The 11600-nt window shown below is 44.6% G+C and overlaps 1 protein-coding gene across 2 annotated transcripts in view; it reads right to left on the bottom strand.

Moving 5' to 3' along the window:
• The window catches only part of CRYL1 (crystallin lambda 1), a 95942-nt gene that overhangs the window by 13781 nt on the left and 70561 nt on the right, over nucleotides 1-11600 (bottom strand). For both annotated transcript variants that reach the window (XM_006017636.3, XM_025196635.1), the window contains exon 6: nucleotides 11166-11271. In XM_006017636.3, coding sequence (XP_006017698.1) covers nucleotides 11166-11271 — 106 coding nt within the window. The remainder of the gene's footprint in view (nucleotides 1-11165; nucleotides 11272-11600) is intronic.

The raw sequence follows: 11600 nt of genomic DNA, 5'->3' as shown, positions 1-11600 counted from the left end.
GTTGTCCAAGTTTGCTGATGACACTAAGATGTGGGGTGAGGTGGACACACTTGAAGGGAGAGAGAGGCTGCAACTAGATTTAGTCAGACTATAAAAGTGGGCAGATGAGAATAGGATGGGGTTCAACGTAGACAAATACAGGGTGCTGCACCTTGGGAGAAGGAATCCACAGCATACATACAGGCTGGGGAGTTCCCTTCTGGAAAGCACAGAGGTGGAAAGGGATCTTGGAGTCGTCATTGACTCCAAGATGAACATGAGCTGCCAATGCCAGACCGCAGCCAGCAAGGCCAGCCATACCTTGTCATGCATCTCAAGCCGGTCCAGACAGGTGATACTCCCCCTCTATGTGACTTTGACCAGGCCGCAGTTGGAGTACTGTGTCCAGTACTGGGTGCTGCACTTCAAAAGGGATGTGGCCAGCCTGGAGAGGGTTCAGAGGAGGGCCACCCACTTGGTGAGAGGGCAGCAGGATAGGCCCTACGAAGAGAGACTGAAGGACCTGAACCTGTTCAGCCTCAGCAAGAGGAGGCTGAGGGGGGACCTGGTGGCTGCCTACAAGCTCGTCAGGGGAGGTCAACAGCAAATAAGTAGAGCCCTTTTCTCCCAAGCACCACCTGGGGTGACAAGGAACAATGGTAATAAGCTGATGGAGACTAGGTTTAGGTTAGAGATCAGAAGGCAAGATTTTACAGTTAGGGCAGCCAAAATCTGGAACCAGCTTCCCGGGGAAGTGGTCCTTGCCCCTAACTTGGGCAAATTCAAGAGGATGTTAGATGATCACCTTTCTGGGGTCTTGTGAACCCAGCATTCATTCCTGCCTGTGGCAAGGGGTCAGACTAGATGATCTGTTCAGGTCCCTCCTGACCCTAGCTACCATGAAACTATGAAACCTGGGAGAATTCTCCCAGATTATTTGAATGCCTGTACACTGCCTAAGACTGCCCTTGAAAAGTGGAGTAAGCTACTTCACAGGGGGCACGTCTACACGAGATGCATTAATGCATATTAATCTAATTTAATGCGCACTACAGGCATGTGTCCACATGTGTATGCCCTTAATGTGCATTAAAAATGGCAAAATTAGGCTAATTGTACCTAAATTTGATATCTATAAATGCCAGTATCAAATTTAGGTGCAATTAGTTAAAGCGCATTAATGCATATGTAGATATGACCCAGCACTATCTTTAGTGCTAGGTCTGCCCAGCCACTAGGGGCACGTGGCAGGGCTGCAGGGACTTGGCACTAAAGTTAGTGCCAAGATACTGCACGTGTAGACAAATTGCTTAATGTGTATTAGCTTAATGCACATTAAATTTAGTCATGCTTAAATGCACATGTGGACACATCCAGTAAGAGTGCCTATGCAGAGAATTAGTGCAGAGTAGCAAACATGCTATACATTCACATCTTAGCTTATTTTGTATGAATTTTCCTGTATAGACAAGCCTACATGGCTGCAAAAAGGCAACCATTAGTTTCAGGAAAGTTGTTAGCTGTCTTATTCGCCCTAATGGGATATGGACTCTGCTCCTGAGTGAGAAATAAGTTATATATCTATGATAGAATACTTCATGGCATGATCAGACAACATTGGGTATATCAACTGCATACTGACCTCTAACAAATAAAGACTGACTGAGTAGAGGTATATTTTCTTGCACTTAACCTATTAATTAGGAGATGCCATAATAGCAGTACAAATCTCTCCTTCACTCCTAAAGTTGATCATATTCAGTTTGGGAAGCTCTCACTTTTTGCTTGCTCATCTGTGGCACAGATGCTCTAGAACTGGATTAAACTGAATCCCTTGAGTGGAAGCTAAAAGCCAGTAAACCACTGGGCATGACAATACAAATCAGCTCTAGTTTTGACATAGGTGTATTAGTAACAAGCATATGTTTAAGCAATAGTCAAGCACTTAAAAGCCATACCTGGTCAAATTTTATGAGGCCAATTAAAGGAAATGATTCTGAATCATTGTTTGTGATTGTTTCATACATATGAACAGCTAGTGCTTTCTTCCTGCTATACCCTGCCCCCATAACCCTAACCACCTGGAAGGTATTTCTAAAATGAGCAAGAATGCCCACTAGTGGTACATAACATACAAGCTTCCCTATAAAGTCCTGCAAACATCTAGTTTAATCCAAGTGCACATGTCCAAATGTCAATTATGCTCTCAGGAAACTTTTGCTGACATCAATGTGATTTCTGCAGTTGATGATGAGAGCACATGTCCCTGACATTATATATACTAATTTTACTCGCACATTTTAGAAAGTCCCACATATGCTCAATATCCAGCTCATGTGCTAGAGTTTGCGTGTTTAGGGCCAAATTCTGATTTCAGTTTCACTAGCAGATATTAGGAGCACTTATACAGAAATGATGGAGCTCACAGTACAACCCACAGTGTATACCTACCAGGTCTTTACCAATTAATCATTTTTAAAATTATATGCTTATGCTCTTGATTTACAGCTGATTTTTCATATAGCTTAAAGTAACCCTGAAATCTTAAAAACAAGCCTGTAATCTTACCAAGTCTGAAGATGAATATTACCAAAGCTCAGCAGATAGGTAATTACTTATACATACAGGAGGTACTATGTATATTGTGAAAATATTCTAATAATTAAATAAGAAAATTACTCTCATGTACGATACTGATGCTTATTTCCTGACAGCATTTCCACATGGCAGTGTTATGCCAAATCTTAATTTGACCAATTCAGGGGTTAGAGACTTCTGGAACTGAAATCAACATTCACTATCACAGAAATAAATTGATGTCATTAGAGCATTTTCCTGCCCTAAAAAAAAAAATGATGGGTTTTCTTTTTACCTATTCTCATTCAGTTCTCAAGTTGCTGTTTAAGAGCCCTTTTCAGTAACTTGACATTGACATTTGTTCTATATTCAAGGCTATTGGCACAGCACCATATTTACAAATCTCCTGCCATCACCCACACATGGCTTGACTGACTAGTCAAAGTGGTCTGGGCAACATTCTTTGGGCAGTCAACTTGTGAACACAGGGGAAAAAGGAAATAAATGGCAGCATAAAGAGGGCCTGGAGCATTTTCTCATGGAGGTTAGGGAGGACTTGGGGTTTCCCAACCAACAGAACAGAAGGAACCATCCCCAGTCACCAGGAGCATATGAATTAGTTGGGTTATTTTCCCAAAGAAGAAATACAACTTTTTTTCTTCCGAAGTGGAGCTATCTCCATCCCAACACACAACCTTGAAGATAATGCTATCTTAAACCCATTAATTCTCCCTTTATCTCATACCAAATCTCCTCACCTCTCAAATCTTATATGGACTTCCACTTTACTGATTGGCTTGGAACTAGGTTAGAAGTTAGGGGAACTGCAAGGGGTGGCCTTCTGACTAAAGAGAAATGTAGTTGCTATTGGGGTGGTGGGAGCTGGAAGAAGAGGGAAAAAGGGAAAGTGGGCTCACCTACACCCTATTCTCTCTCCATGGGATACCAACCAGGAGGTGATACCAGGGATGTGGGTCCAGGAGGTCTATCCTTGTGAAGCAAGAGGGACCCATATGGCTACATCTCACGCTGTGTGAAGCAGTTTTGCAAAGCAAGATAACAACTGGCAATGGCAGAGGATTGCAGCTGATGTCCCTGGACTGCAGTGTGGCATAGTATCTAGCAAACAATACTCCCTCTGATGAGGGCAGCCCACAGCTGGCTGAGTCAGTTTTCTGGCTGCTACCCAAGGAGATGCTCCACATCGTTGGCCAGCAAAGCCACAGAGCAGGGAATGAAGCAACAGTCTAAATGATGCAAGTAACTGACCAACCAGGTAAAAGCCTGAGTGCTGATGGACCAGTCTAGTCCTGCCCTGTTCTGTGAATTTAGATTTTTTACTAAGAGAATTATAAAATGATAGAGATAGGTATCTGCTTTCAATAAACTCCCATCATTTTATTTCATTCTGGGCATGTCTACATGTGCAATTAATGAGACTGAATAAACTATGGCGCAAACTGTTCTGCAGTAAACTATTCTCAGGCACAGTGTCTACCTACATGCCAAGGACATCAGCAAATTGAGCTGGGGAGGAGCAGGTTAGGCCAGAGCTGTTTCTACCCTGTTCTGCCCCACTGCAACAGCTAGGGAGAGCTGCAGGCTCCAGCCACAGCTGCCTGGGTGCCAGCCCTAAGCTGGCAGGGAGCACTGGGGGTCAGCCCCCGGCACTGGGTAGCAGTGTAAGGCAACAGAGGAGTTGACTGGGCAACAAGCCTCCTGCAGCTGCCAAGCCATGTGGCTAGGCAGCAGGCAGGAGTGTGACTCCCTGCTGGCTGGGCTAACCAAGAGCAATTTACTCCCAGGTCAGCATCTACACGTGCACTGGTACACAGTAAATAACTCCACAGTATGATAGTACTTGTATTTAAAAGCACTACCCTGCTGCAGAATTTATTAGTCTCCTGATACCTAATAGCACTGCACATGTAGGAGGTTACCTCTTACCTGGTAAGAGGCCTCCAGGTTCTTGACCACCTGGGCAATAGTGATCATCGCGTGCTGGAATTCACCATCCAGCGTAGAGTGTCAAGGGCCCGCAGCAAGGTGGTGGCCCTAGACTTCAGGAGGGCCAACTTCAGTGAGATGAGGAGATTAGTGGGAGAGGAACTGGGGTCCTTGAGGGCAGAGGAACTCAGCGTCCAAGAGGAGTGGTCGTTCCTTAAGGAAACGATACTCGGGGCCCAAGGGGTGTCCATCCCGACAAGAAGCAAGGCGGGCAGGAGTGTCCAAAAGCCCCCCTGGCTCACCAAGGGTGTCCGGGAATGCCTGCTTGCCAAAAGGGTGGCGTACGCCCGGTGGAAGGGGGGTGTAATCTCCAAAGAGGAGTATACCTCCTCTGCTCGGGCCTGCAGGCGGGCTGTTAGGAAGGCCAAGGCGGAGATAGAGCTCGGATTAGCGTCCAGGATTAAGGATAACAAAAAGTCCTTTTTCAAATATATTGGGAGGATGAAGAAGGCGCCGGGTAATGTGGGGCCCCTGCAGGATATGCGGGGCAATCTGGTGGTTGCGTCAGAGGATAAAGCGGACCTCTTTAACCAATTCTTCACCTCCGTTTTCTTGTGCAGGGACCGGGACTTCCCTGCTGTGATAGAAGCCGGACGCGAGGGGATCATATCCAGATTTTAGTTATAAATGAGATGGATAGCTTTGTTATTTCAGAAAAGTGACAGAGAAAGGGGAAGTTGGGGTATCAATAAAATACATAGAATTAAGGAAGATTCAATGAAGGAAAGGAGGAATAGAATATATAAATGCTTTGTAAAACATTTTGACTACTTCCTGGAAAGGGCTTTCTTCAATATTTTGCGCTGCATTGGAAACACAAAAACCAATAAAATTACCTCCATCTTCCCCCTGCCCAAAAACAGGTGTTTTGTTTTACTCAAAATGTATTTTAGATTGGGGTAGTGACAACAAGTTGATATTTTGGAGGGAGAGGAAACAATTATTTTGACCAATTTCTATCTTAATTTTTAAACCAAAAAAGCAATATTACAAGTCTCACTGTATCAGTTACAATAGACAAAACCCCTAAATTATTCCTATCATATGCCCTTGGGGGGAGGTGGGTAGTGGAGTCCCCCAGGGCTCGGTCCTGGGGCCTGCGCTGTTCAATTTCTTCATCAGCGATCTTGATGTTGGGGTGGAGAGCAACCTGTTTAAATTCGCTGATGACACCAAAATTTGGGGGGAGGTGAGCACGCTAGCAGGGAGAGAGAGATTGCAGAAGGATCTGGATAGGTTACAGGGGTGGGCAGACAGGAACAGGATGCGTTTCAATACGGACAAGTGCAGGGTGCTGCACTTGGGTAGTAGGAACCAGCAGCACACTTATACGATGGGGAGCTCCCTACTTGAGAGCACGGAGGCGGAAAGGGATCTTGGTGTCATTATTGACTCCAAGATGAACATGGGCCGACAATGCGAGGTCATGGTTGGCAGGGCTAACCGGACCTTGTCGTGCATCCACAGGTGCATCTCGAGTAGAGCCAGGGAGGTGATCCTCCCCCTCTATGCGACGCTGGTCAGGCCGCAGCTGGAGTATTGTGTCCAGTTCTGTGCGCCCCATTTCAGGAGGGATGTGGACAACATGGAGAGGGTCCAGAGGAGGGCCACCCGCATGATCCGGGGACAACAGGGCAGACCCTACAGTGAGAGACTGCGGGACTTGAACCTATTCAGCCTCCACAAGAGAAGGCTGAGGGGGGACCTGGTGACCGTCTATAAACTCACTAGGGGGAACCAGAAGGGTTTGGGGGAGACGCTGTTTCCCCTAGCCCCCGCTGGCATAACAAGGAGTAATGGGCACAAGTTGATGGAGAGGAGGTACAGATTGGACATCCGAAAAAACTACTTCACAGTCAGGGCGGCTAGGAGCTGGAACCAACTTCCAAGGGAGGTGGTGCTGGCCCCTACCCTGGGGATCTTTAAGAAGAGGCTGGATACTTACCTGGCTGGACTCATTTGAGTCCCGTTTTTGTTTTTAGGGTGAGTGGTTTTGTTTGTGTTTTTTGGGTTGTTCTCCCGCCCTGGCGGGGGGTCGGGCTAGAAGATCTATTAGGTCCCTTCCGACCCTGAAACTATGAAACTATGAAACTATGTAGATGTGAGACATTTACTGCGGGGCTAATTAGGCACCTCCACAGTAAATGTCTCATTTAGATGTGTCCTCTGAAGTCCAATATAGTGTTTTTCCACATGCTACTGCAAACCTGTGGCCGGATTTACTTTTGCAGCTAAGTTATCAGTCTGCAGGCCTTTCTTTTTCTCCCCTGATCTGACCCATCACTAATGGCTGTTAGTTTAGCAAGTTTAGTGTTAATTTGCTAATGGAGTAATCTCTGCATTGATATAACTAACTCTTTCAGGTCAGAAAAGCAATGACTGTACAGTCCAAAATACTAACAAGAACTCATTAATGTTGTTTGCAAAACTTTTAATGACAATGAGTGTTTCTTGCACAGGGGAAAGACACAAAGGTGAATTATGGATAAGATTCCAAGCCATGGCATTCTGAGGAAACATAAAAGCTGAGCTGTGTAGTTTGTACTGTGCTGTTTGAATGTATTATGTCTATTATGTGTTAAATTGCAGCAAAAGAGTAAGGTTGCTAGGCTCTAAATCTACATCAATATTTTATTAATTATAAGAATAACAGTGCATGTATACCAAAGCATAGTTTGTTCTCCTTGAAAAATCTAAAAGCCTTCTGATACTAACAAAAACTTTTGCCATAACCAGAAGCTGTTTAGTGCAACATTGAGAGTTAAGTGAAAGCAGAAATAACTGCCTCACCACACCATATCTATTTTTTATCCTGCCTACATAACTTTGGCCAAAAAGACTTTAGCCATCTTAACAGTTCATTAGGAGCAACATGCCTGACCATAAGGTTGCTAGCCAACAGAACATTCACAGATACATGTCAACTGCAAAACACAAATGCAGTTTAGAAACAAGAGCACTTGTTTCTATAATTAGAGTCAAGATAATTTAGAGACAAGTTATTTTAATTACATGATTGAAAGGAAAAGCTAAAAGACATATAACAGATAAAGACTTATATAGATATATCATTATCGAGCTTCTCTCTGTGTACTAAACTACAAGAAAATATCTATATAATTTATGTATTTTGTGTATCAAAGATACTGCCTGGGAGCCAGAGCTGGCCCATGGAACCATTTTATCCAGCCTGCAGGGCTCCTGGAAGGGTCCAATATTTGGGCCTGTTGCCAAAATCTGCCACATGGAGCCCCATGTTTTGGCAGCGGAGGGAGAGGGGGTGAGTGCTGTGTTATTTTATTATGCAGCATCACAGCCTAAGAATTTATGAGAAACATACTCTTCTTCTTTGGCAATCCCTCACAATCGAGGATGATTGTTGTCCATGATTGTCTTATCTATGGGTCCAAAGATGGCCAAGGAGGCTGATCCAGGATTGACAGTTTCTACTGCAACTTGCATGCATTTCCATGAGGGGTGGGTGGCTCTGAATTCTTAATTTGGTCCATGATATGTTGTTTCTGCCACTCCCATTTTTCTGTCTCCTGTTGTCATCATAAGATTTCAAAGTACTGAGATCCTTGCAGCAGACTCTTCCTCCATCTGGGGCAGTCCTGGGTGATGGTCTCCCATGAGTTGATGTTGATGTCACATTTTTTCCAAGTTAGCCTCGAGGATGTCCTTGAAGCACTTTCTCTACCTTCCTCTTCAGCGTATGCCTTTACTGAACTGAGAGAATAAAAGTTGCTTTGGAAGTCTGAAGTTGGACATCTGGATGGCTGGCCCAGCTAATGATGATCATCACCCTGATGCTCATTGTGTTTGCTTGTGAGAAGGCCCTAATGTTGGTGTGTCTATCTTCCCACTGGATTTGAAGGATCTTCCACAGGCAGCATTTACAATACTTCTCCAATGACTTGAGTTGTCTCCTGTATGTTGTCCATGTCTCAGCTTCATACAGTAAAGTGGGGATCATAACTGCTTGATAAAGCGTGAGCTTGGTTTTGGATCTGAGGGGGCAGCAAGGAATAGGAGATGCTCTGTTTACCAGGGCACCCTTTGGACTAATTAGGAACAACAGCCACAAACTGATGGAGAGCAGATTTAGGTTAGACATCTGAAAGAACTTCTTTATGGTAAGGGTTGCCAGAATCTGGAATGGGCTTCCAAGGAAGGTGGTACTCTCCCCTTTAAGAAGAAGCTAGACACGCACCTGGCTGGGGTCATCTGACCCCAGTGCTCTTTCCTGCCCAGGGCAGGGGGTTGGACTCAATGATTTGCTAAGGTCCCTTCTGACCCAAAAATCTATGAATCTATGAGGTCTTCAAAATGCTTCTTCCAATGGGTGTTGATGGCTCCCCTTTCCTTGATCAGGTTTCCTCCATCCTTAGGTCTCAAGGGGCTTGGTACCTGAGTGTTCGGACTGTAGATGAGTCTGGTGGCATTGAAAAAAACATGCATACCGTGAATTTCAGCGAGATGTCGAATCTCCTTTGCCTTGTCTTCCCACCACCCGTTCTTCATATGGCAGGGGACTGTGGGTTGGGAGTGAGGCACTGTTGGGGCGGTGGGGGACTGTGGGTCAGGAGTAAGGATCACCAGCAGGGCTGCGGTGGCTGTGGCTTGGGAGTGAGGGGCAACAGCATGGGCATGGGCACGGCACTGGCATATCAGGGCTGTTTAGCACCACAAAGCAGCAGTGGGGACAGCCACAGCTGGACCAGCGCCCTAGTGAGCGAAGGGGGCAGTGTGAGCTCTGATTTTCCATGAAAAAAATACCAAAACCAAATGCCAAAATATATAGGTATTTAGAATGTATTTTATTATAAAGATTGAGGCTTCCAAACTGTTTTAAAACTGTAAATATATCAATAAAACATTGTGTTCAATTGATACCTATATATATTTATGGCATTTCATTTTAACTGCGGAAAAACGCAGATTCTGAGTTTTGTAATCAAAGAATTCTGGATTTTTTTTTAACAGAGAAAACCAGGATCCCTGGATGAGGTGCTCATTAATTCTGACAGGGAACTTATTGAGTTGATTTATGAGTTCATTCTTGACGGCAAAATTAACTCTGTGAAGCCAGTGTTCCTCTTCCTGTTTACCTTTCCAGAAGAAGGTATAGTCACCTCCTTGTTCTTTGAGCTGCCCAACTCCCGCTCGCTGGGTTTTGCTCAGGGCAGCAACACTGATGTTGTGTTGCCTGAGTTCTCAAGACACGATTGCAGTGTGGTGCTTTGGGTGTTCACTTTTGGGATTATCCATGAGGGTTTTGATGTTTCAGGTCCTGAAATTGATTGTGTGTCTTCATTGATTTTGACTGCAATAAAGGTGATCCCGCTGGATGCAGTTATCCAGTCAGAAAAAAGGTAAACAAGCTATGTTTGGGGCACCTTTTCTAGCCCTCTCCCCACGTGGGGTGAGCAGAGCAGATCCTAAAGAGGGCTGATCAGTCACAGTTACAGTTGCCGAATTGCACTCCTGCCTCATCCAAATGCTAGATAACCTTGTAACTGCTGCCCTCATGCCAGTTCATAACTAGGAGCTTTCAGACCTCATAGTCCTACTCCTGTCATCACTAGCTGGTCACCACAGCATTTGAAAAATGTGCTAGAAAAGCCATTTGCATGGAAAACGCTTGCGTGTGATTTCTTTTATTGTGGACAAGCTGCTGCACAACAGCTTCCACATGGTTCTTGACAGAATAAGGCCTTAAACCAATGGCAAGGAGGCCAAGGCAACTGGAGATCTTATCCGGCTGCAGCCTTTGTCCATCTTTGCAGCCATTGAGATTCTAACATCTTCTGCCTGCTTCACTGTTGAGCACTTGTAGACCCATGGCTGGGCAGGCTTATCATTATGGCAGCGACCTATACTCACCAAGTTACAGCACTGTCAAAGGATATATGTGGCTTTTCAGGAGGGAAAGCTTTGCCATCAGCTGTCCCCACCACATCCTGGTGGTGCTGCTGCCGCCTGGTCCACGGTTGTTTATTTGGCAGAGTTACCCCTGCTTAATTCATAGCTCACCTTTCCTGAAGGTTATTCCTTGATCTGCCATTTGTGCATGTGCTGCATGGCAGTACAACTCTGCCAATACAACTATACAGCTCTGCCAGGAGAAATATACTACTGGTTAATTGATCAACTGAAGCGATTTAACCAAGGGACTGCATGTGCCACACTCAGAGCAGCCACACTTTTCCTAAGCACTGGATTAGCCTAGAGCCTCTGCACACATCTGCAGAGAGTCACTCTCACATAAGCCTCTTATGAATTTCCCCTTCTTTTGCTGATCTTAAGACAGTCCTGAATCAAATGCACACTTGAAAGGGTTTGGGACAAATATTGGAAATTCCAGCTAAATTATTGGCATTCGGCTCACATATTTAACCTGGGTTTCAGAAGAAAGATTATTCAAGATCTATCCCCTTTTATTTCATTCTAAGGCATATGATGTACCTTATAATTATGAAAAGAAAAAAAGGTAACATTGATAGTCAACCTTACATTGGCTGAATTAATAAGACAATATTAGCAAAACTTTATGCAATTAAATCCTTACCTCAGAAACTATTACATTTAAAATCACATACCTTCTGCATTGAGATGCATTGTTTCCAGTGGTCCTATAAAGGCATACCGCATTCCTAGTCCATCAGACATTACGAGGTCTAAATCAGTTGGAGATACTATTCCTTCCTAAGTGGCAGAAACAAAACAGAAAAAATGCTCAGTAGTAACAATTTTATACAGTTTTACTTAGATATTGTATTTAGAATATAATTTACTGTAAGAGTGAAATACAAAACTGCCACAAAAAATACAGAAGTGTACAAGGCAGTCTGGCCCTTTAAGGGAGACAGGCAACTCTGGGGTAGGAGCCCTGCTGTGGGTGATTATGATTAGCTGGGAGTTAAAAGCCCAAGGGGAGACTGAGCAAGGAGCTGGGAAGGAGCAGTTTGTGGCTAGGAAGCAGCCTGGAACCTAGAAGAGCTAACTATTATAAGGCCAGAGTTACAGGGGCTTCT

Source organism: Alligator sinensis, unplaced genomic scaffold (genome assembly GCF_000455745.1).
Source record: "Alligator sinensis unplaced genomic scaffold, ASM45574v1 scaffold777_1, whole genome shotgun sequence".
In the NCBI taxonomy this organism is placed as follows: domain Eukaryota; kingdom Metazoa; phylum Chordata; order Crocodylia; family Alligatoridae; genus Alligator; species Alligator sinensis.
The sequence above is the reverse complement of the archived record's forward strand: the minus strand, read 5'-3'. Positions and strand labels throughout refer to the sequence as shown.